Here is a 25,030-nt window from a genome sequence, read left to right as displayed (position 1 = left end):
TAAAACTGTCAGATTGTCATATGGAACGTGCGACTGTAGAACCTACTTCACGTATACAGTGAATACACCGGGCTATCTAATCGCAATGGATTGCAATAGTGCAAGCCCTATTATACACAATGGATGACACCAAAATAGTCAAATAGCTGTTCAAAAATGACTGTAAGGAAGAAGCTATGACCACACAATAAGATATTTTGCTTACCTGTTGCACCAGTCCTGGGTACGTTTTAGCGTGCAATGCCTTATGAAAGTCTAATGAAAGCCACAGCTGCCCCCTATCGTTCTCTTTCGTAATTGCAAGATGTGCAAACGTCAATTTGACGTGTAAGATTTGGCCTAGTAATGTACGTGTTTTAAATCAACAGATAATAATACGCGCTCCGGTATAAAATAAGAATATTAAGCAGACCGTTGCTTAAGAAAAAAACGGACTGTTGATTTTCGTTTTATTATTATTATTTTTAAATAACATCATTATTATTAAACGCATAAAGACAAATTGCATTAGTGTTGTGTCTTTTTAAGAAAATAAATAAAACCATAAAACTACTGCGTTGGCCGGGAATCGAACCCGGGTCAACTGCTTGGAAGGCAGCTATGCTCACCACTATACCACCAACGCTTAATACATTAGCAAGCATTATTTTTATCTGTTGACCAATAGACTTTAATTTTAAATTCATGTAAATGCATTTTACTATGTAACATTTGTTGTCACGTATTGCTTGGATATTTTTCTTAATCACTAACCATACATAGGCTACACCATTCCATCAACCTGTAACGTAACTGAACGACAGTTTCCGTAGTGTAGCGGTTATCACGTTCGCCTCACACGCGAAAGGTCCCCGGTTCGATCCAGGGCGGAAACACATATTTTATTTTCTTAACATTTTATTATTTATAGCATTCAAATTACAATTATCAAACTGGGTATTTTCGAGAGAAAAAAAAAAAAAAAAAAATACATATTGAAAAACTCGAAATCCACCATATGAAACAGAAGCCGGCTCAAACGGACACAACCACAGCGTTCGTAGGTGGAGCCAATATGGCGATCACAAGAGTGCAGTTTCTCCGCTATAGTTACCGATCCCTATCTCCTCCGAAGCGCTAGATGTCGCGCTGTTAATAGAAGGGGTCCATCAATTGCTCCATCAAAGCAATATCTAAGTAATTTCACAATGGTCGACAAGAAGCCGAAACCCCTCCCGGGTCAAAAGTATTTGTTGGTTGGTCTCTCCCTGGCAGTTTCCGGGGTTTTGCAACAGACTCCTCCTGCTTGCTGCTGTTGTACAATCCGGGCCATGGACTCAGCCTGAGTAGATGCAGTATTTTTAATTTTTTTTAAAAATATATAAACAGATCACGGATACAGAAACCGCAGAGGGGGGCTTGTTCTGAACCTGTAAGTAGCTGTTCGTAGTAACCGGGGAGTTCGTTATAACGAGGTTGCGGCTGCCGGGTTCAAAAATAGAGTTAAAAAAAAAGGGGTCTGACTGACAATGACTTGAAATTATTTAATGGGACACAAAATGAATGGGCTTCTTCACTCGAGATTCAGCTGTTCGGTCAGTGTTGCACAGTAAGAGAGTCGCTTCATTTATTTCTGTCATGTAATTTTGCGACTGTGCTGTGATTGATTTTAAATGGCAAGCGTGTCATGTGTTTTTTTTCCCCTTATGTTAACAACGACCAATTCCATGTTAATCTACCGTATACTTGCCCTACCTCGATTTGTGTATGGTTGGTGCATTCTGCAATTCAATGTGTGATTCAGGTATACAACCAAAGCGAGCAGACCGTGGCTTTTCATTACTCTGCTGTGTGTAATTGTATAACGAATACACACATATCTGACACAGTGTGCAATGTTTGTAACGTTGTTGTAAACTTGCTTGCAATAACACGTCGATTTAAACATTGGAGTGTAAATAGAACGACCGCTTTTATAATTCAGGGTATTTGTTATTAATTTATAACGCTATGTCTTTAACAAAAGACTTGTCTACGACCTCCCCACCTCCTTAAAGACACAATAGAACAGAGAATAGATAGGGCACCCACCCCCACAAAAACAGCGTGTTGCATATCTTTAAAATATAAATAGCAGCAAGTTATTTTATTTTTTAAAATTTGTTTTTGTTTTACATTTCAGGGAAAATAAATTAGATTTTTTTTAAACTAATAATTGTATCCATAAATTATTATTATTATTATTATTATTATTATTATTATTATTATTATTATTATTCAATCCTGAAGTTTCAGTTCTGTCAGCTTAATGTATATGTTTATACACGGTTATTCTATTAACATTAGGCTATTTACAATATTGAGGGGTATCACAAAAACGCGTGTCAAAGTTTTATTTTAATGACGGAATTTTAGTACTTAAAAAAATAATACAAACATAATATTAAATGTGTATAGAACTAAGAGACCAATGTATGTGTTAAAAAAAAAAAATAATAATTAAAAATAAAACCCGATAAACACCTGCCATAACACTGTCAGTGAGGTGTAGGGTTGATATGGGCATCCTTGGCTCGTATGACAGGGTTTCATTGCAAATACTAGACAAAGTGAAGGAGATGCGATACCTTTAATCAGACTCACTGAACGCACAAACAGAATTGGTTCTGCATTTTGGGACTAGTGCTGTTACACCCATAACTGGCAAACAAATGCCACTGTACAAAACTGAGGGTAGCGGCTTTAATCGATTGATCGTAATGTTGTCTATAATCATATTATCGGTAATGATTGTTTCTGACACACATTTTAAAGAGAAACACGATCAGTGGCACACATTTTTTTTTTATTTGTCTCTCTTCCTGTAAATGTCTGATTTGCCGAGAGAGAGAGAGACAGAGAGACTCTAACTAGGAGAAAGAAAGTCACATTTATATGGCATTAAAACCCGATTTAATAAAATGTGTGATCTTTGTGATCATTTTTAGCCGGTCATTCCAGAATGTTGTCATCATCCAGCCCTGGTTGTGGCTGCTTGGTTAACGGTGGCTTTTAACAGGAGCGCAGGGGCTCTCGGAATTGTGCATAGAGAAATATGCTGAGCAGTGTTGTTAATTGGTAAACAACAGAAAACCTGATGAGATTAGTGAGTGAAGGCCACTGGGATGAGCAGGGGCGTGTGAGGAACGCAGAGAGACCAGACCACAGCAAAACACTGCGTTTGATACACAGCCTCAGCACAGCTTGGGTACAGTGCAGCTGAATATTCTTTGCTCTTAAATTTAATATATCAAATTGGTCTGTGTGCATTCGGCTTGACTAACAAGCGTAATGGCAGCTTTTCCCCCACAGGTGATTGTAAAGATGAGGAAAAGGTTGTCAGACAGGTTCGGCTGTAGAAACACTTGAAACGGCTGTGTGCAGTTTATAAAATCCATTTTCCGAACTATACTGTCATTTCTTAATTGAGGTGCTACTAGAAGAGACTAGGTGTGACTGTGTGCTTCCCTGACTGTCTGCCTGTCTCTCTGTTTCAGGTTCCCAAACCTGGTTGAGGCTGGCTGACCGGTTAATGCATAGAGTAAAGAAGTTGAAGCTTGAAGACGAAACAGAAGGCAGTTTTAAAAGGTACAGTATCGCTGAGATTTCAGGGCGGGGGAGTTCTGTGCAGTGTGTCAAAAAGCAATTGAGTAAATAACCTTGCATAAAGCTGGCCTCTGTATTTGCCATGCCTAGCTGAACAGGGCTCTGTGATGTTGGTGCTCACTCCCTTTAACCCCTCGTGCCCCCTGCTCAGTTGTGCAGCAGCGAGGATGACTGCTGTGGACGTGCTCTCGGACAGTACAGAAGTGGTGGAGATGGAAGACGTTCCCTCCCAGTTCTTCGTAGAGAAGCACTCCTGGGATGGGCTGCGGGACATCATTCACAGCAGCCGCAAATATTCGGGGATGATCATCAACAAGGCTCCCCACGACTTCCAGTTTGTGCAGAAACACGACGATTCGGGGCCCCACTCCCACCGCCTCTACTACCTCGGTGAGCGTTCGCCGCTGCAGTGTTTCCAATGTGTGTTCTGTGTACTACTGTATAAACGCGCGGTTTACTCGTAATGGCCCGTATGCATCCGTGTGACGATGTAAATGCATACCGTTGACAACCTGTGGATGAAAATGAGTGCGAATGCACAAGGAGGTCAAGTGACCTGCTCAGGGTCACACACACCGAGTCGGTGGCTGAGCTGGGGTTTGAACGGGAACTTCCAGATAGCAAGTAGGGCTGGGTGATGTACCGGTATTATTGTTACCGGTATCTTTTAATGACAATGAAAATATCGTTGCAAATAAATTCTTTTTTTTTTTCTTTTCCGGTCAATCCTTGTGCATAACGCAAACTGAAAGTATTGAGTTTTTGAACGTCATAGGGAGGTCAGTAGGTAGTACAGATTAATATTTGTATTACAGTATATTATTTAAGTTTAATTACATAACTCGTATTTTATTGAATGACAGCTCAACCATTTAATCAATCAGGCGACACGTTAAACTTTCAGGGCTTCACCTTGCTATCGGTAAGGCATGTCCCTTATTTTATTAACAATGTGAATGTACCCTTCTTTGTGTTCAGAGTATGTTAGTGTTACTGTTCTGTTGTAGTAAAGCAGCCTACAGACCGAGTGCCTCGTGTTGTTTTGCTGTCGCTTGCCCTAGGGTGAGCCGCTCTACACTAGCTGTATTAAATTACTTTTTAAAAGCAGCTTTTAAAAGTACTTCTAGTTGCTGTGTCAGTGGCTGCGTGGATGCCGGATGGCTGTGTGGATGGTTGATGGCTGTGTGGACGGCAAGACCTTTTCTGTAACCACTGGACCGCCAAGCCTAAATCAAAAACGACATTGGTTTTGAATATGTTTTCCCCTTTCTTCTGGGTCTTTCACTCTCTGTTACACTAGCCAGTTTTAGGCTCAGCAATGTGGCTTTATTATGTAATGAATTATGTGTTTGTGGATCCAATAATTCTATATACAAAGAACAGTACTGATATACCGGACAAGCACACCACGCATGACCGCAGTCCTCTGTTAGCGTTATTATATTGCTTTTTCCACTTTGATTCCTTGTGCTGTGACTGTCTTCTGTATGGTGAACGGTGCTGGTTGACTGTTCAGCATTGCAGTGTAATATCTGCTCTCACCCCTGTTCAGGAATGCCCTACGGGAGCAGAGAGAACTCGCTGCTTTACTCCGAGATTCCCAAGAAAGTTCGTAAAGAGGCCCTGCTGGTGCTGTCCTGGAAACAGATGCTCGACCACTTTCAGGTGATGATTGTAACGAGGATGTAAGACACTAGGAAAGGGACCTCTTGTTAGAAACTGCTCAAATACAGCATCTCCAAGCAATGTTGTGCAAAGAGACTGGGTCTCGTATAGCCAAGAGCAGTTAGCTTTGAAGTAGTTGGTCATGAAAGAAGAGTGATAGGGGGTGCCCATCTTTATCTGCAACAGGAAAATAGGAGGGGGTGGGGGGCTATTTATGGAATAGCAAACACTACTGAAGGGTATATGTGATTGAGAGGAGCGGTTTCTATATGTGGTGATTTAATACACACACTAACCCCAGCATGGAATGTAAGCAGTATCAACTCAAGTTTTTTTTTTTTGTGAAATAGGACTCTCAATTACAGAACAAGCATGAAACCGCTTCAGCCGTGTTTCCACTGTTGTGCAACGCATACTTTACTACTGGGCAAGTGACTTTTAAACCGGCCCGTGTGTTCTGTTGAGCACACCAAGATGCAATAAAAACAATTAAGAAATCGGCAAATACCTTCAGGTTCTGCCTGGTGTACATCACAGTGCTGATTGGAGGATTCCCCCATTGGTAGTCTGCCAGCACCCCCCTCCAGTGCTACAGTATTCGGGGGCTGTGATTTATAGCAGGCAGGTGTGGAATTCAAAGCATGGTGGTGGAATGTGAGGGTAGGGAGGGCGAAAGTGAGTGGGAGAGGCAAAAAAGTCATGTGTTCAGTTTGAAATATCTGCTGCTGCAAAACCGAGTTATGCACGGCTCCTGGTGCCTCATCACGTCCTGTGTCAGCTTCTGTCCAGGTTAACCTACAGCACAGGAAGTGAGCACGCTCCAGCTGTTTCTACAAGTGGATTAACGTTTTTTTCCTGTGGCAGGCGACGCCCAACCACGGCGTGTACTCTCGGGAGGAGGAGCTTCTTCGTGAGAGGAAGCGACTGGGCGTGTTCGGGATCACCTCCTATGACTACCACCCCCACAGCGGCCTCTTCCTCTTTCAGGCCAGCAGCAGCCTGTTCTACTGCCGGGACGGGGGGCGCAACGGGTTCATTGTGAGTCTTTTAGAGTGGCTTCGCTGGCGTTCAGTAGGAAGCCACGGCTGCAGTTTATATTCGTGTCCTTGAATTTGAGTTCCACTGCTAACCATGTGAATAGGTGGAGGCGTCTCTGGTCTTCAAGATTTAAAAACCTATTTCTGCAAGCACTGCTGTGCCTCGTTGTTCCCAATGCACACTTCCTTGGTTTCAGTTAAAACCACTAGGTGAGTCGTACAGTCAGGGGAGCGCAGGTTTGAGTCCTGGCTGTGCGAAGTTGCTGGTCTTCGCTGGGGATTCCACAGGGAGTGTGGCATTGGAGAAATCATTAAGGACTGTTTTTCCTCACTGCACTACAGCGAGCCCCATTTAACCACGCGACCCTGTGGGCTGTGTCTTGTTTAGCAGGTGTCCCCAATGAAACCAGTCGAGATAAAGACGCAGTGTTCGGGAACCCGCATGGACCCCAAAATCTGCCCCGGGGACCCTACTTTCATCTCGTTTATCAATAACAACGACCTCTGGATAGCCAACATCGAAACGGGAGAGGAGAAACGGCTAACCTTCTGCCATAAAGGTCAGCACACCACTCTGTCCCTTGACCTTGCGGTACAGCTTGAAGGTTAAAGTTGCTCACGTTTCTCTGTGCTCACTGTCTCTGAAAGGTTTGAATAACGTGAAGGAGGACCCACAGTCTGCTGGCGTGGCCACATTCGTGATTCAGGAGGAGTTTGATCGATTCACAGGGTACTGGTGGTCACCGACCGCCACAGAAGGTACACTAAAAAAATGACTAATAATGCAGCATCATAATAATACACTTGCAGATAATTGTGTTAGTAGCTGTAGTACAGTAATAGGATGAATTAACAAGTTGCTGTTTTGTCACCTTAGGCCTTGGGGTCTTGTATTTAAGGCAGCGTTATCAAAATTAACTGTGCTCTAATGCTTTTCCAGTAAAGAATTCTACAGAACCCAAGGATAACTGAAATGGTGTCTTATTCTAAAAAGATAAATAACCAGAGTATGCACATGTATAGAGGGTCCTCATAATCAGGTTTGAGTTTTGTTACCTTTACATAGAAAAGCATGAAGGTGACGTACATGACCTGGTCCTTCACTTCTCTTCATTTTCTTTTAACTTTAATGAACTTCTTAAAAGTTTTGATGGGATGCAGTTGAGGTTTTGTGAACAGGGTGTTAACTCTGAGTCTCTCTCTCTCTCTCCTCGCTCTCTCTCGCGCTCTCTCTCTCTCTCTCTCTCTCTCTCTCGTATCAGACTCGGATGGGGGGAAGGTCCTCCACCTGCTCTATGAGGAAGTGGATGAATCGGACGTGGAGATCATTCACGTGCCCTCTCCGGCTCTGGAGGAGCGCAAAGCCGACGCGTACCGGTACCCCCGCACAGGTACGCCAGGGCACGGCACGGCACGGTGAACCGCGGAGAGAAAACAACAGTAAAATAATTGAAGGAAGGGCTGGAGTTCAGTTTTTACAAACGTATATTTCTGTGTCTTCCTGCAGGCAGTAAGAATCCCAAAATCACCCTCAAACTCTCAGAGATCAAGACGGACCATCTCGGAAGGGTGAGACCGTTGTTTTTGCTCGTGAATTTAGTGTTTGTGATTGGAGAGTCCTCGTATTTTCCTGGCTGCACAGGGAATGGAAATAAAGACTCCCGTTGCACAGCGGTTTGAACCATTCCTGGCTTTACTATGACATTGTTACCGTAACACTGTGGCTAATCAAGCTTCTATTAAAACTTGGAATAGGTAAAACTGCTATGAAACAAGTCTTATTTCCATCCCTGGTGCATTTGATTGCCAAATATGGGTGAGTGATGCAGTAGTGTAGTCAGAGACTTGGGAGTGGCTCAGCCTGTACAGATGGACTATTGCTTTAGATGCCAATTGATTTTTTTTTTTTTTTCTTCTTTTTTAGATCGTTAGCACACAGGACAAGGAGCTGGCACTTCCCTTCACCACACTGTTTCCTGCAGCGGAGTACATAGCTCGAGCAGGCTGGACTAAAGATGGCAAATAGTAAGTCCTGTTTGCCCCCTCAACAGCTGTCCTGGTTTGAGTTTTCTCCCCTCACTCGTATCGCTCGTGGTGATGCAGAGATGCTGCCAGGGTTTTGTCCATGTTGTTGTAAAGGCTTGTGCTGCTTCCCTTGGCAGTGCCTGGGCGGTGCTCCTGGATCGTACCCAGCAGAGGCTGCAGCTGGTCCTGCTCCCCCCGGCACTCTTCACCCCGGTTACCAGCGACGAGGCTCAGCGGCAGGACTACGTGGACGCTGTTCCTGACAGCGTGCATCCATTCATTATCTACGAGGAGGTGACCGACATCTGGATCAACGTGAGTCCAGAGAGCAGACTGTCCTGCCCCAGAGCCGGGGGGGGTTTAATAGTTACATTAGTTTGATTCGTTCCGGAGCTTTTGCTCCTGTCGATTTTTGGTGTGTGTTCTGCAGAACTTTGTCAGGATGTTCTCGGACAGTATTTTATTCTGCTTGTAAATTACGTAATAAAGGGTACAGCTGCGGCCAAAAGCATCACCTTATAAAATTGAGTAATTGTGCTTCATGAAGTCGAATGAGACCTGCTGAATAATGTTACGTTAACCTATAGAATTGCATACCGCTTTTGTAGTTTTCCGTAGCTGTAGTTTGAGTGTGTTACAAATACACTTTAAAAATGCAAATACTTTGGAACGTACCGAAAGGTAATATTTTTTTCTCTTTTTTAATATCTCTGTACAGGTTCACGATATCTTCTACCCCTTCCTCCAAACGAAGGATGACGAGATCACCTTTATCTGGGTTAATGAATCCAAGACAGGATTCTGCCACCTCTACAGAATCACGTCATCGCTGCAGCCGGGGAGCTATCAGTGGTCACGGGATTACAGCCATAGTGAAGGTAAGGGGGGAGAGGGAAGGACAGGACTCCTTTTTCTTGGGTCACAGGCTCCAGGATTGGGGAATAGAGTTTTTTAATTGAATGGATTATTTTGCTGGAAGAATTGCATGCATTTTGATTCTTAATGCTGTAGATCCTAGTTGCCTGTTGAGGCTAGTAAATCTGACTACAATATTTGGCGTTCCTGTTTAAGACAGACTCGTTCTCTCTTCCAGGTGATTTTAAGTGTCCAATTAAAGAAGAGGTGACGCTAACCAGTGGGGAGTGGGAGGTGCTGGCAAGACACAGTTCAAAGGTACAGTCTTGCAAAAAATGATCCAGCTGTTTGCTTTGTTTTCCTTCTGTCTCAAACACATAGCTGACTCGAGGTGCATGTGACGTTGCCTTTGTTTTGCAGATCTGGGTGAATGAAGCTACAAAGTTAGTGTATTTCCAGGCTACTAAAGACACTCCTTTAGAGCACCACCTTTACGCTGTGAGTTATGAGTCTCCGGGCGACATCGTGAGGCTCACCAAGCCAGGCTTCTCACACAGCTGTTCGATGAGCCAGGTCTGTCTGTCTGCCTGTCTGTCTGCCACGCATAATGTTTACAGAATCATTTCAATCATCTAGGTCAGGGCTGGCCAAAATGGTCCTTTCCACTCCTGGTCTTTGTTCCAGCCCTGTTCTAAATTGTTTAACTGAACCAATTAAACCTCTATCCAGACCCTGAAGTAGTTCATTATATTACATTACCTGTAAAACCTGGAGTGGAATGGCCCTCCGGGACCGGGATTGGCCAGCCCTGATCTAGGTTGATTTGTGTCTTGGGACAGTAGAAGGTTCAACAAAAAACAAGTTATAATAATACTGTAGTAAAATTCAACGACAAACGTTTCAACTGTAAATGAAGAAATTGAGAACGATTGTCATCGCCTTTTAATATTGCTACACAGATCCGTTGACTTAAGCTTTCACAGAGCCCGATTCGAGTATGAATACATCTACTAAAAAAAACCTTTTCTTTTGTCCTTTTTAATTTCATTTTGAGTGTGTTTGCTTGTCTTTCTCTCTGCCTCAGAATTTTGACATGTTCATCAGCCACTACAGCAGTGTCAGCACGCCCCCCTGCGTTCACGTCTACAGACTGGTGGGATCAGAGAGCGACCCCCTGCACAAGGAGCCCGAGTTCTGGGCCAGCATGATGGAGGCCGCAGGTGAGAGCAGAGGAACACCTGCTGTCCAGTCATGACACCTTCTAGCAAAGTGTGATTTTGAGGGAAAATGCACTGTATACAGCTATGGACAAAAGTTTAGCATCGCCCTAGAATTGATGTAAATATAATATATGGATCATTTAGATCTTTTATTTAACATCATGTAATCAATGATATTGCAATAGTCTACCAGAAGCCATAATATTAGTACAGTATCATGTTGGATTTTTTCCTTTTTTGGCAGTGTTTTGTGAAGTATATGGGAAAACTACAAAGCAGTATGTAATACACAATGTCAACGTAACATTATTCCGCAGGTTTCATTTGACTGCAAAATGAGTTAATTCTATTTGTTGATGCAAAACTTTTGGCCAGAGCGGTATGCTAGAGAGGAGGACTGAGGCATTGGCACTGCAAATTAGCTGTTTGTCCTTTTAAGAAATGTAAAACTTGAAATAAAATATTGATCCAAGTTTTTTTTTTTTCCATGTTTTTTTGTTTTTCCAGGTTGTCCTCCAGATTACATCCCTCCTGAGATCTTCGACTTCCCGGGGAAATCTGGGTTCCAGCTGTACGGAATGGTGTACAAACCCCATAACCTTCAGCCCGGACGCAAGCATCCCACGCTGCAGTTTGTGTACGGGGGTCCGCAGGTATGCAGGGTCCACAACTCCATGCCGGGATGGGAATAAGCTTCCTGTTGCATTCCTGTTCGATCCAAGATTTTTGATCATTATAAGAACATGCTTGTACTGTATACTACAGGGCAAGAGCACGTGTGCATCTTAATGATTTGCGTTCCTCTACGCAATCCAGGTCCAGCTGGTCAATAACTCGTTCAAAGGAGTGAAGTACCTGCGCTTGAACACCTTGGCGTCTCTTGGGTACGCGGTGGTGGTGATCGACGGCAGGGGATCCTGTCAGAGGGGGCTCAAGTTCGAAGGTGCTCTCAGGAACAGCATGGTAAGACGCAGACTCCACGGGTCGCAGTAGATGGCTAGGGCTTGCTTCCTGTCGGTTCTGTTTTCAATGACCGGGTGTTGCTGCTTGCTGTGTGTCCCACAGGGGCAGGTAGAGATCGAGGACCAGGTGGAAGGGCTGCAGTACGTAGCTGAGAAGTACAGCTTTGTTGACCTGAGTCGCGTGGCCATCCACGGCTGGTCCTACGGGGGCTTCCTGTCGCTCATGGGGCTCATTCACCGGCCCAACGTCTTCAAGGTGAGCACAGTAAAGAGAGCCCTGAGCCCTGAATGAACTCACCCGTTACACATCCAGTCTGTAGGAGCAAGCATCCTGCAGATGATCTGATGTCACAGTAAAATGAGTTGGTTTTGAACCAAGTACACCAAACACATTGCAGGGATGGAAATGTGACTCCCACGGAATAGCAGTGTGATCCATTCCAGGTTTTACTGTGAGCTTGATTTAGCCTCGGTGTATGGGTACAGCGTCTTATTAAGCTCCTAGTAAAACCAGGATCAAACTGCTGTGCAATGAGTCTTATTTCCTTCCCTGCATTGTCAAATGGGCTTTCCAAAAATCCTGTTTTTTGAGGTTAGTTTACTGTAGAATAAGGTTATCCATTTCTGTAGAGCACATAGTGACATGAATATGTATGGAAATGTTGCAGATGTCAGTTATTAAGAGCAAAGTAATGTTTAATATTTATGAAGCTGTTTTAGACTGTGTTTCTATTCATTATGTGTGTGTGTGTGTGTGTGTGTGTGTATATTTATATAATTAAAAATGTAATGTAAAACCGAAGGCTTCAATAGCAGAAATGTTTTTCTACTTAGTTTCTTTTAAGTTGTACCCATTAAATAACTGGGTAGTTGATTCTGTGTGAATAGGGTGCACCTCTTCCAGTCTCATACTCTTCCAGTATCTCGGAGACGTAACCAAACCATCCTCTTCTCCCATGCAAACTCCTGTTTCCTGCCACTGTTCAGTACTATTAACTGGGCTCTCTGATACTGTGTTACCGGGTTAGTTCAGAGGAAGGCGGTGTGTTCCTGTCGATAACCCCTTTCTTTCTGCCCCAGGTTGCGATCGCGGGGGCCCCCGTCACTGTATGGATGGCCTACGATACTGGGTACACCGAACGGTACATGGACATCCCGGAGAACAACCAGCAAGGCTACGAGGCTGGCTCAGTGGCACTGCACGTGGACAAGCTACCCAATGAGTGAGTGAAGTGGTGAACTGGGGCAGGCACTCTAATGAGCCAGCTTGGGTTACAAACTCACACGAGTGCTGCAATCTGTCTTGGGTTTCAGAACGAGCCCTGAAATAATGTTAAATAAACTGATCGCACTTTTATCGTCGCAGGGATGGAAATAAGACTCCCATTGCAGAGCAGTTTGTTCCGTTCCTGGTTTTACTAGGAGTTTAATAAGACGCACATGAGCTTGTTACTTAGACACACTGTGGCTAATCAAGCTTGTGGTTAAACCTGGAATGGGTGAAACTGCTGTGCAATAGGAGCTGTATTCCCATCCCTGTATTGCGTGAACAAGTCTCACCTGGGAGTCTGTAGGTTTGCTATTGGTATGATGCCTTTTAACTGGGGGGAAAATAGGAAAGCACTGTTGCTCAGAATGAGAAGATGCCAAACGAAACCAGATCGGCTTAACAGCTTAAAGCATCTTTAGTTCATGGAGTGCACGTTTTGCTGGCAGTGTTTCACACATGTCTCTCTCTTGTTTCTCCATTTCTTTTGAATCCAGGCCAAACCGTTTGCTGATCTTGCACGGATTTCTTGATGAGAATGTGCACTTTTTCCACACCAACTTCCTGGTGTCACAGCTTATCCGAGCTGGGAAGCCCTATCAGCTGCAGGTGAGGGCAGTGGCTGCCTTTTATTGGTTTAGTTTAGTTCCAAGTTCCTGGATATGGAAATAGGTGCACATCCAGCACTGAGGTTTTATGCATTTTCTTTATTACTTGATTTGTTTATTTCCGTATATATATACAGTGCAACCAGATTGCTACCAAGACCGCTTCTTTGGTGATAGAGTATAGGGCTTTAATAGTTCTAGTAAAGGAGGATCACTATAGATATAGGGGTGTTTTCACATACCCTGATAATCACTAATCATGGACCACCTTAAAAAAAATTAATAATAATTAAATGTTGTTTTTACGTGCATGAATTGGTCCCACAATGCATTTTAGATTACAATATCTAGTTGACGCATTTACAAAAAACCCCCCAGCTCTAGGTATCTGTAAACGTGCCTCCTTTTTCTTGCACAGATCTACCCCAATGAAAGACACAGTATTCGCTGCCCAGAATCAGGCGAGCACTACGAGATAATGCTGCTGCACTTTCTACAACAATACCTCTGAGAATACCTCGACTCGGCCACCCTGTCCCTCTGCAGCGCTCTCCCCACACCTCCAGACACCCTGTCTCCCTGCGAGAGTCTGCGTGGACCCCTGAGGGACCTCTCGAGGAGGACAGGAGAGCAGCTCCTCTGGATCATCAAACCCACAAGGGGGCGAAGGGACACCGTCTTACAACAAGTCTTTGAACTTGATATTAAAACTCCTCTGAAACTGAGAATATAACTGGCTAGTAACTTATATAATTTGTTGTGCCACATCCATCTCCATTGAGGGACCCCCGCCCCCCCCCCCCCCCCCCCCCATTTCTCACCTCGTTTGCCATCAGCTGTTTTTAACCTGACTCACGAACTTGCCAAACAATGTGCTTACTGGTTGGTGGCTCACATAGACTTTGACGTACACACACATGAAAACACGTGACACAAACAAGACCTTTTATTCATTTTTTTTTTTTTTTTTAATCTGCAGTAGCGCTAAACAGACGTCAAGGTTTCCTCCTCTTAATTTAAATGCAATCTCTTGACTGTCTGACGAGACGGACAGAGTACCTGGGGAAGCTGCCATCCACCACTACCTGTACCCAGTATTTTAAGTGTGTATTATTAAAATAAAATATTTTTATGGATTCTTATTCTTTTATAATGAGTGTAAAGTGTAGTGGCTCATTAAAAATAATGGAAGCTGAGTGTTTTCTGGTGTGTTGATTTGCTTTGCTTGTATAAATCTAGCTGTTGAGACACTTCTCTTATCGTACAGCTCGGGCCAAAAGTTTTGCATCACCCTATAGAATGAACTCATTTGAACTAGTCCAATGAAACCTGCTGAATAATGGGGCTGAACGGCTTTTTTTGTGCCTGAACATTGCTTGTGTTGTAAAAGTAAATGCAAAAAATGAAATGTGAGGATTCTGAGTTCCCCCTCGGGGCGGGGAGGGGGGTGGTACACAAATTCATTTTGAGAATCAACTAGAAATGAGGTTCTTGTCTGAAGCAGATTTTGAAGTTGGGTGCTACTGTCATGCAGGGTGCTAGTTGTTTCCACGCATTAAGGTGATTAAATAAGAAGACCCCAAGCCAAGGGCATCCTCCGGAGTGACATAAACACAGGACGGAACATTCTGTTTAAATTACCAGAACAGTGCATGAAACAAGCAAACAAACGAACAAGCCAAGTTCAAAGCTCCAAGCTCTGCTGGAATGGGGACCTGTCGACGCAAGGTTGGAACACTTGTTAGCCAATGAGATTGCTCTTTTCGTGGTCAGTGTCGTTCAAGATATGCAGGTCAATAGATACTGCAAATTAGTCTCGAGTTACCCATTGAACATGAATTGCAGTACAAGAGTCAGGCACTAGAGGGAGCTGTCTGATTGATACATAAGAACTTGTCATAAGGAAAGCGAGTCTGAGCAGAAACCAGGCGCTTTCAGAAGCAGAAGCAGTTTTTTTGAGGGGTTAGATGCATTTACTCCTGTCACACACACACACACACACACACACACACACACACACACACACACACACACACACATATATATATATATATATATATATATATATATATAAAATAAATCCATATTTTTAAGGCATTTCAAGTTACGTGTTAAATATAAAAGTATAGGGATTTTTTTTTTTTTTAAGTTGTAAAGGGTTTAGTTAAGGGGGATTTTGAGAAAGGGTTTTTTTGGGTTTTTTTAACTGACTATCTTTAACCTTTTTTTAATATCCTCCAGCGCCTGAATGCGTCTAGTCTGGAGAGTCCCAGAACGGCTTCCATTGCCCGTAACCTTTTCTGTTTCTTTCGGTGATTGATGATGAGCCAGCTGGACGAAAAGGACACGGGATTCAGCACCGCGGGGAGGAATCTACAAATCTGGATGTCACACGGGCTCCGGGACCTAAAGGGTTAAGTCATTTTCCACACAGCGTGATTCACTGAAGGCTCGATTTAATTTATCAAGCGAGGAAGTATCCACACTTCAACACCTGGCCCCGAATCCTCCCCGCAGGGTGGGGCGGTTCAATACCCCGATGAAAACTATAGATATATTTTTTATTAGTCACTGAGCAGAAATATTCTTTCTTTTAATTAGATTGTAGAAAAGGCGCAATGCAAGTCTGTGCAGAAAGAGATTCCTCAAGGTCCTTTCTAAGACTCGACAAAAAATAATTCAGGGTTATAGGCTGACGTCTGAAAAATGCCCATTCCATACCTCATACTCCACAGCTGTGGTCAAAGGTTTTCATCACCCCGTGGAAAACAACCCATTTTGCTTCATAAAGTCGAATGAAACCTGCTTAATAATGTTACGTTAATATATTGAATTACACACCGCTTTGTAGTTTTCCCCATATAATTAACATAAAACCGACCAATGGAAAAATGTGACTCAAAACTTACATTATTATTCAGTAAATAAGATCCACAGGTAGAAAGTGAAGGAAGTCTGTATTCACCCTGTTTGTTGTGTGTGTTTCATATATCCTTAGTAATAAGAGTTATTTCAGTTGGGTATCAGAAAAATATCTTTGAAAACAGACACATGAAACACTGATATATATTTTTAGATTTTTTTTATTGTAATTGATTTCGTTTTTTTTTTTTTTTTTGAAGCTCAGAAAAGTTGAATTCACTGTAGAAAACGATATATAAATTACAAAAAGAGTAAAGAAACACTTAACTTTTTACAACATTTAAATAAAAAAAAAAAAAAACACAAATAACCACAACAACAACTGTACAAATAGCTTGACATTTACAAAGATGGAATGCTCAAAGCTGTTGACCGCTCTCTATTTCCAGGTACGGGGGTGCAGAACAGGTCTTCTGGACGCAGTCAATGTGACTGAACATGAAAACGCCGGCTGTATGAAGCAGAGGAACGACAGCTCCGTGCCGGTGACACCCACAGGACATCTTTAAACTCCACCGTCCCTGCAGTATATCATTGTGCGCATGCCCAATGCGTTTAAAGCGATTCCAGCGTGAACGTGTGCCACCTTTTTCGGAAGCCGCTCGCGCTTTTGAGACCGTGGAACTGCAAATACGGCTCAGCGAATGCCACTGCGGTGCCGACACTTAGGGCATCTTTATAATATACCTTAAGGTTCTTACCTATAGCTCGCAATTCAAGGACACATTTGACATTGAAGCTGGCGTATAAACCCGTCCCCTCAGAAAAAAACAATACAATAATTACAGTAAAACTTTGTGCGTTTATCTGTCTTAGAGACCCCCCCACCCCTCCCCCGTTTTTTTTATTTTTTTTGTTTTTTACAGGCAATACCAAACCTATAAATATCATGTTTACTGCCATGTAGTTTTCTTGTGCATGTAGGGAATTGAATTGACGGTGCAGTGTAAGTACACACTGTGTACTTCCACTGTGCTTAGTGCTGTGTAACAGTAATAACCTGTGGGAAATCCATGCAACAGTCGTAAATTGGCATTAATGTTATAAAAATGTAACGAATTGACCGCCGATGCATGTCGTTTTAGCTGACAGACCGTGAACTAGCATTGACACGGTGAAACAAAAACGAGAGACAAATAATACAATACTGCATTGTTCCGTTGCATTCTCTTTCAAAAAACAAAAGTTTTAAAAAGCTTTGGAAATGTAAAGTTAAACAAACAAACAAACAAAAAAAAACAACAACCCCAGCTCGTCCCTGTCTCTTTCCATTCAAAATCGGGATGTCACGTTAAGAGAAGGCCCAGTTTTATTTGGTCTCTGTTTCCAAGCTAGCCATGAAACAGCACTGATCCCCTCCCCTCCCTCGGTCTCCTTCCTCTCTGGCACTGAAAATGTCTTCAGTCTTTGGTTCTGAGGCAGTGCGCCTAGCTGGTGTTTTCAAGTCTGTAAACTGTCTTTAGCGCTGGGAGCTGACGTGTGTACTCAGCGGTGCAGTTCCATAAGCGCCCAGCAGAGGGCGCTGTCTCCTCGCTCTACGAGGAGTTGTACTCTTTCTCGGCGGGAGCGATCTTCATGACGGTAGATTTCAGCGGGTAGTAGCGCCCTCTCCAGGTCTTCCAGAACATGCCCTGCTTCCTCGCGTGTCTCTGGCGCGGAACGCTGCTGAAATATTTACCGTTAAGGTTGGCACGTCCGCAGTTACTGAACCACCAACCACCTGGGAGAGAAGGAAGGGAGTTTGGTTAGGGTTTGACGCTTAAAGTAAAAAACCATAATAATAACGCTTGTGTTGATGTACTTTTACCTTTATGACTATGCTAGCCAAAATAGAAGTTGCTTTTTTAAAAATAAATAAATAAATAAATTATGTGCTCAAAGCTGTCTGTTACTCATCAGGAAATCCCTTCACCGACCGAAATGTGTGCAAGTAGGTGTGTTTGCCGTACCTGTGAGATGCTTTGCGCAGTTGATGTCTGATTTGAGGTCGCTGTCTCGGTCGCGGGTGGAGAAAGGAAGCCCGCTGGAGTCTGTGCTCAGAGCGTTCTCCAGGTTCCCTGGCGCCCCCTCCTGGAGGTGAAGGGTGTAGCTGCTCTCCTCTCCTCCCAGTCTGAAGGAATACTCGACGGACTGGACTTGGTTGTTCCAGTCAGTCAGCTGCACATGCAGAACGTAGCCCCCTTGTCTTGACAGGGCGTGGATCTGCTCCAAACCCAGCCAGAACTCTCCTGGAAAAAGAACGAAAGATTAACCTCAGACCGTGACACAGCGAGGGGAGGTTTACTCAAAAAAATACAGTGACGCCAAGGGCTGTTCGAGTCCGAGAAAGTGTTAATATTTACCATTCAGAGTGCCGAACCCGTTCTTGTACGCCTGCCAGAGCTGGTCAAAATCTACAGCCCCGTCCTGACGCCTCTGAATCACTGTCCACCCGCCTTCTGTTGGTAAAGAGGGTGAAAATTGGGATTTAGTTTTTGCTTACTCTCGTTTTTGTTGCAATAGATAATTTCTTGGTGGAAGTGTTTTACGCAGCAAAGCAAACGCATCATTACCTGCTGTCATTTCGCAGTAGGCCTGGAATGGCTGTGAAGCCTGGGGCTGGATTTTGTAGACGCCGCTGAGCCTCTGGCCTCTCAGAAACAGCATGTGGCAGTCAGCGGGGAGCTCTGCGGAACAAAAAATACATTCAAATCTCTAGTATTTCTTTCTAAAAATGGGAAACAAAAGAAAATATGTCATCTATACAGGTACATGATTTATAAAAAGTGCTTGCTAAGTTGTTTGTAAGAGGCTATCCTTCTAATGAACCAGCAAGTCATATCTTGAACTAGTCACACACAAAAGGTTAATAAAATGTGTGAGCTTAGCGTCCCGGTTAACAGCATGTTGTTTACAGTGAAGAGGTCTGGAACTGGGGCAGGTCACAGTATTTTTTGTTTGTTGGGTTTTTGTTTGACTTTCGCTCCCAATAAGTCAATATTTAAATACAAATCGTAGTTTGTTTGTGTTTTTTTGCCCGCGCGCGGCGCTGTCTTTTTGATCTGTGTACTTTGCACTTTCTGTGCCAGCGAGGAACTTGTTTGTGCACCTCGGTTCAAAAGTCCTACTTTCAGAAGACGACAAAGTGTTCCTGGAAGCTTCAGGGTTTGGAGAAACCAAAAAAAAACAAGCTTGCACAGAGAGCACAAGTTTAAAAGGGAGAGGGGAGGACGGCAGTGAACTGTTACCGAGTTTCTCATAGTCAAAACAAACCAAATGAAATCGGACCGGTCAGGCTACAGATTGTACAGCGCCTCAGATTGCAGAACTCCGTTAGACTGTTATTGTACGAGTTACATTCTGGACCCGCCCCGCGGCGTTCTTCCAGAGAAATGCAAGGCTGGCAAGATTAGCGTCTCCCTGTAGTAAACATGCACTCTCCCCTCCTCCCCCTCTCTCCTAACTGACAGAGAAGCACAACAATACATTCCTCAGGCTCCCGGAACCAGGTCTCTGCATGTTCACGTGAAACCCTGCCTGCCTCTCTCCTCACACAGCGTGCTCTCCTTGAGTGGAGGTCGTTATAGAGGGTATGCACTCAGAATAGGCAAGGAAGCAGCCGCACTGCTACCACATGCCAAGGGCTCTACTGGTAAGCTAGTGGCATGTGGTGGGATTTTATGTCTGTAATACATACCAAATATGGTATGAAGAGGCCTTTTTTTAAAAGCCACATTTATTACATTTTCAAAAAATGTAATTATAAAAAAAACAAAAAGAAACCTAGGTTAGAAAAATGTGTGTGTGTGTGTGTCTATATGTGTATAAACTTCAAAATATTAGGAATAATATGCAATGTAGCATTTTTATTTTTAGAATTTCAGAGAAGTGCTGATACTTTGAATGTACTGTAACAGAATGGAATGCATGTTTGGATAGAAGGAGTGATGTCATTCATGTTGATCTTGCAGGAACCATCTGGAATCATCCAATCTGATTTCAAGTCTATTCCCATAGCGATGTCTTTAGACTCAATACAAACCCTGGCTTGAGCTCTCCTGTAGAGGGGAGGGGGTGAATTTCCATGTGTGTGTGATGCTGGGAATACAGATTCCATCCCAAAAAGGGGGGGGGGGGCGGGGAGTAACCTTTAGCATACTTTGGCGTCACAGCAGCTGGAATAGATGTGTGGGTTGGGGGGGGGGGGGGGGGGGGGGGCGGAACTAGAGGAAAGGTTATGCATTCTTGGGGTGCCGGGGAGGAGGGGGGGGTATGACTGCGGCAGAACAAAAGGAGTCTGTACAAAGTTTTCAAGCTTAAATTAGAAAAACACTTTTTCTTAGCCTTCGGGGCGCGTGAACTTTCCCTTACTTGGCTCCGAACCCCCCACCCGCCTCCCCCTCCCGTCTAAGAAACCCGCTGCTTTGTGTTCAGTATTACACTCTTCAGTTTGTGCTGGTTCCTGGCATTCTGACTCTCTTATGATTGTCCTGCTGCTCCCTGCTTGAGACGAGAGTGCCCTTTCCCCGACTTGGCTGCGTGCCTGAAAGACTCTGTTTCTCTTCTTACCGCATTCTGTGACTCAGCCTGACGTCATGTGACCATAAAGACTTAGAATTTGGCGTTCGGCAGTCCGGCTGCACTGTGCTGTGGATGTGGAGGTGTTACCTTTCACACGGTTACAGTCTGAGCGAGGCTGAAGCACAGGGTCAACCTGAATGAATCGAGTGCTTTAAAACTGACCAAATGCTACGCGGACCCAATTCAAAGCCATCCGTAACATGATTTTGTTTTCGGCGCGCCGATATTTACATGCTGTTAAAATTAAACTAAAATGCCTTTAAAAAAAATAAATGATACGTTTTAATGATAAACCATCCGGGTCAGTTAGAATTTTCTTTGTTAAACAAAAAAAAAAAGTTGAAAAATGTCAATGTAGCGTTTGCATTTGGACCAGAGCTTTTGTCTGATTTCTTGGAAATCTGTGATATACGCCTGTACAGTATGTATATTTATTTAGAATTAGCTTCCCTTTTCATTGATAAGAGGAAACAAACCCAGCCTGTTCTGCTCAGCAGTGGCGCGGTGTGGAGTGGTTTGCAGTATGCCGGTAATTATTTCATTGACTAGGAAGGAAGAAGCGGTTTGAGAAATTTTGTTTAGTTTTTTCCGAGAATTCACTTTTCACCCAGCTGGAGCGAAGTCTAGTTCTTGTTTCCCTGAAAATTAAATGATGGGTCAGTGTCAGTTTTACGTGCTAGCTGTCGTTAGGCGCTTCACTGTTCTCCAGCCAGTTTCGTGGGTTTCAACTCTCCCCTATATGGCTCACTTCCATCGCCCCGAGTCTGAATGAAGCCATTGATTATGATTGTTGCTGGGTACAGCACAAGAGGCTTTGTGTCCAGCCTGGCACGGCATGGAATCTACCATAGCGTGATCACGAGGTGGGGGCAGACACACTGCCAGGCTTGGGAGCCAACCAGCTATACCTACTTTAAAGGTCACTTCTGACCCCTCTAGTTTATGAGGGTTGTGTTTTCCTGCTGCCTTCTAATGAGTTTACACTTTCCATCTCAAACAGATGAAAGCCACTGCATTCTAGTCCTGTTAAATGAACCGCAATGCATCAACTAAAAAGATGATTTTTAAATGAATCCACTCCACTGACATACAGATTAATGAACAGCTCGTTAACTACTAGAAGTGGATGCTGTTCTGACAGCCAGCCCCCCTCCTCCCCCCTCCTCCTCCCCTCCTTCACATCCCAAGTCTGAACCTTCCCTCACACGCTCAACTTTCCCCTAGTTGGCAGCCTGCCAGCAAGGAGATCCTGCTGAATCAGGTCCTTTCCGATTCCAGCGGGTTCTGAAAAGCTTTGGAACGTCCGACTGCTGAGCCGGGAGAAAAAGCTGGAGTAATTGGACAAGGAGTCCTGATCCGTACATTACAGAGTCTCACTAAGTGTGCAACGTTTGTCATAATAGAAGGTCAGACAATCCCAAACAACTCAGCAGCACTTCCATGTGTTAACCTGAAGAAGTTCTAGCTGGGTTGCAGCTGTGCCAGCCACAGTGGTAGTGGTCTGTATTGGTTTATAACATCTTAGATCTTGACTTACCACTGGAATCAGCTTGCTCCGTGCTGGTGTTCTGAGTCTCTTCTTCTTTGTGTCTCAGAATGGTCCTCAGCTTTGGGCTTGCAGCTTTCTGCTGCTCCAGCTGCAATACAGAACAGCAACATGGTCAGACACCTAGTGGACTAGAACTACTGCTAAATGCGCTTAAGAAGCAGTGGGCTAGAAATCAGGGAAACTGCAGCTGTGACTTGTCGTACCTGACTCTGGAGGTTCCTGATGCGTCCATTCTGCTTGTCCAGCTTGTCTTGCTGTTGTTTGATTCTCTCCACCAGCTCGTCAATGCGCCTGTTCTGTGCTTCCAGGAGTTTCTGAAAAAAAAGGGAGACAACTTTAGACCCTCTGCTCATATCATCTGGTGAAAATCTTTCCAATTTAAAAAAAAAACAAAACATTTTGAATGGCTGAATCTAGGATGCCTTTGTTTTGCTCAAATAAGCTTGTTGACAATGTCTCCAGTAATTAGGAAATGGGGCAAGCGACACGCTAACAGTGACCACCATGAAAACGACATGATGTCCAAGTGAGGCAAAACAAAAGGATGAAACCGTGACTGAGGCCGTTTCCATTCCAGCGTGTGCCTCCATTCCTTTCACACAGTTTCCAGTCTACAAGGCTGTTGCATAACAAGAAGCAATCTGCAGATTCTTGTCCTGCGACGCTGAACAGCAGTCTAGCTGCTGCGGCTCTCCTTCTCTCCCTGCTTGGTTTAATTCAACACAAAGGACTGGATTTTGCTCTGAGACACTGCCTTTATGTATTAATTCTACACCCTTAGCGTTTCAAACACTGTGGCTTATAGGAAGCCCTTTCTTTCCTTATAGCTTTTGTGTAACTTCAAACCTGGCAGCAGAACAATTCCTATAGTACAGTATAGTAACTCTGTACAGAAGCCCTCGAACCTGTTATTTTGCTCAACCTGTCAGTACAGTATTTTAACTCTGTCCAGAAGCCCTTGAGTCTATTTTGCTCAACCTGTCAGTACAGTATTTTTAACTCTGTCCAGAAGCCCTTGAGTCTGTTCTTTTGCTGAGCTTGCCAGCTCCTGTTTCTTTGTTCTAGCCCTGCATTCTGCACGTACTCCATGTGCAGTGTGGTCTCCTCACACTGACATCATGCTTTCCTGCAAGCCCTACGTGCTGAACTGAATGTCTTTCAAGCACTGGGTTCCCTCATTTAGCCTCATGTTGACCTACACTTCCCTTTTATAAACCATAGCAGTAAAACAGTCAATGATAATGCAGAAGACTAAGCAATCGTTTCACACTGAGCCTCAGTGAGTGATCTGTCTCAGTTAAACGTTTCTATTAAATAAACATGCTTCTCTTACAGTGTGCACAAGGTAAAGGCTACTGGATTCACACGACTGTACACCTGCTTGTTTTGGATAACATTGTGCGTCAAGAAATGTACATACTAAATCAATGTTTTTTTGGGATGCAACAAAGTTGTATCATGCTGAAACATTAACAATGTGCTTTTCCCTTTTGAAAAGACAAGCTGGTAGCAGAGCATGCCGCAATGCTGGCTAATCTATGTTCTTCTAAGCCAGTGCAATTCCAGAAATCAAGGTAGTTGTTTGATAAGCCTCACAGCTAATCAATATCAAACCCTTTCTCAGCGTATCAGTATATGAAGGTCGGACTCACCTGCACGGTATGGATGTCGCTGCTGCTGCTGCTGCTGCTGCTGCTGCTGCTCACACTGGCATTGCTGAGCCCTGAACCTTGTGTCCGCAGGAGCCCGTCTACCTTCTCCTCGAGCTGGCGCACCCTCCCCTCCTCCTCCTCCATCTGCTCGGCTCTCTGCTTCAGCTCAGCCGAGACGCTGACAACCAGACTCTCCCTCTCCTCCAGCCTCCGAGCTCTCGCCTTCAGGACCTCGCCTTCCTCTTGCAGTCTCTGCGTCTGTCTGCTCAGCTCAGCCACCGTGCCATTGAAGGAGCTCAGCTTGGCCGTGATGTCCTTAATCTGGCCCTTGGTCTTGTCCACGTGCTCCTTGAGTCCGTGGCCCAGCTGCAGCAGCCCGTGGGCGATCACGTTGACCTCGTCCCAGGAGGCGTATTGCACCTTGTTCTCCTTGGCTTTCCTTTCAAAACCGGGGAAGCCGGCGGCTGCCTCCATCAGGACGGCCATGCAAAGCACCAAGGCTGCCAACGTCAGCTTCATCTTCATCTTCTCAGTTTTATCTTTTTGTTTTGTTGCAGCTGTAAGCTCTTTCTGCCTGTCTCGAACGAGTCAGCTGTGCTAGATTTGGCTCTCTGTTGTACAAAGCCTTCCACCCAGCCTTATATACACTTCGACCTAAGGCTGGTGTGCACAGTGAACACTCCTGGTTGGCTGCTTAGCTAGGAGGTGGGAGGGACCCTCTAGACTCTCTCGGATTTCCAAAGGGCTTGCGTTCTATTAACTCTTTGTGTTCAGTGTACAATTGCGTGTCTGATGCAATACAGTGTACATTAAGATAAAGGACAAAGGGAAAGCTGTTGTACACATCTTGAGATCCTACAATAGCTGCTCTTAACCTTGGTCCCTGGGAGTGCAAATCCCACATGCCAGTGAATTGTCAGTCATTATTACATGTAACAAAATAAAGGAGAGTGTCCTCAGTGTAGATGGATCAATATAACCAGCAGCAGTAGGGTAAGAGGAAGGGAGGGGTGGAATCTGGTTTCATGTCTACAGGCTCTCAGTGGCACCCCAACAGCACTCAACAGGGCTTTCATGTTCATTA

The 25,030-nt window shown here is 44.2% G+C and overlaps 2 protein-coding genes and 2 non-coding genes across 6 annotated transcripts; 2 read left to right on the top strand and 2 right to left on the bottom strand.

Moving 5' to 3' along the window:
- Positions 1-553: 553 nt before the first annotated feature.
- Positions 554-625, bottom strand: trnag-ucc (transfer RNA glycine (anticodon UCC)). The gene has a single exon. It is a non-coding gene; the product is annotated as a tRNA-Gly (tRNA).
- Positions 626-802: 177 nt separating this feature from the next.
- On the top strand, positions 803-875 carry trnav-cac (transfer RNA valine (anticodon CAC)). Its single transcript has one exon. It is a non-coding gene; the product is annotated as a tRNA-Val (tRNA).
- Positions 876-1,195: 320 nt separating this feature from the next.
- Positions 1,196-14,219, top strand: LOC117401399 (dipeptidyl peptidase 9). Of its 3 annotated transcripts, none has more exons than XM_059013866.1 (21): positions 1,196-1,411; positions 3,516-3,606; positions 3,776-4,014; positions 5,177-5,289; positions 6,154-6,327; positions 6,715-6,886; positions 6,975-7,085; positions 7,589-7,717; positions 7,834-7,895; positions 8,251-8,351; positions 8,489-8,666; positions 9,070-9,229; positions 9,445-9,524; positions 9,627-9,779; positions 10,291-10,426; positions 10,934-11,079; positions 11,243-11,389; positions 11,492-11,644; positions 12,469-12,611; positions 13,153-13,264; positions 13,682-14,219. In XM_059013866.1, exons 2-21 carry the CDS (start codon positions 3,551-3,553, stop codon positions 13,772-13,774), a joined length of 2,658 nt encoding a protein of 885 aa, XP_058869849.1. In that variant the 5' UTR covers positions 1,196-1,411; positions 3,516-3,550; the 3' UTR covers positions 13,775-14,219. The 3 variants fall into 3 exon arrangements, with proteins under 3 accessions (XP_058869849.1, XP_058869848.1, XP_058869847.1); XM_059013865.1 differs by lacking the exon at positions 1,196-1,411 and adding an exon at positions 1,451-1,588 and having other exon boundaries at positions 6,718-6,886; XM_059013864.1 differs by lacking the exon at positions 1,196-1,411 and adding an exon at positions 1,451-1,588.
- A 3,103-nt stretch (positions 14,220-17,322) lies between these two features.
- LOC117966247 (angiopoietin-related protein 4-like) lies at positions 17,323-24,577 on the bottom strand. Its single transcript, XM_034911986.2, has 7 exons — positions 23,947-24,577; positions 22,498-22,608; positions 22,283-22,382; positions 18,738-18,851; positions 18,528-18,623; positions 18,135-18,413; positions 17,323-17,905 (listed from the first exon to the last, which is right to left on the bottom strand). Exons 1-7 carry the CDS (start codon positions 24,469-24,471, stop codon positions 17,721-17,723), a joined length of 1,410 nt encoding a protein of 469 aa, XP_034767877.2. The 5' UTR covers positions 24,472-24,577; the 3' UTR covers positions 17,323-17,720.
- Between the last annotated feature and the right edge of the window lie 453 nt (positions 24,578-25,030).

This window comes from Acipenser ruthenus, chromosome 47 (genome assembly GCF_902713425.1).
Source record: "Acipenser ruthenus chromosome 47, fAciRut3.2 maternal haplotype, whole genome shotgun sequence".
NCBI lineage: Eukaryota > Metazoa > Chordata > Actinopteri > Acipenseriformes > Acipenseridae > Acipenser > Acipenser ruthenus.
This window is presented reverse-complemented; position numbering and strand designations above follow the sequence as displayed.

Excerpts from the sequence above, each read along its gene's own strand:
- LOC117966247 (XM_034911986.2), bottom strand. The coding sequence starts at position 24,471 with ATGAAGATGAAGCTGACGTTGGCAGCCTTGGTGCTTTGCATGGCCGTC. Across the intron at positions 18,624-18,737 it reads CTACTGCGAAATGACAGCAG|AAGGCGGGTGGACAGTGATT; the intron begins GTAATGATGCGT and ends CTTTACCAACAG. Across the intron at positions 17,906-18,134 it reads CTGCGCAAAGCATCTCACAG|GTGGTTGGTGGTTCAGTAAC; the intron begins GTACGGCAAACA and ends CTTCTCTCCCAG.
- LOC117401399 (XM_059013864.1), top strand. The coding sequence starts at position 1,543 with ATGGGCTTCTTCACTCGAGATTCAGCTGTTCGGTCAGTGTTGCACA. Across the intron at positions 6,328-6,714 it reads GGGGGCGCAACGGGTTCATT|CAGGTGTCCCCAATGAAACC; the intron begins GTGAGTCTTTTA and ends TGTCTTGTTTAG. Across the intron at positions 7,718-7,833 it reads GTACCGGTACCCCCGCACAG|GCAGTAAGAATCCCAAAATC; the intron begins GTACGCCAGGGC and ends GTCTTCCTGCAG.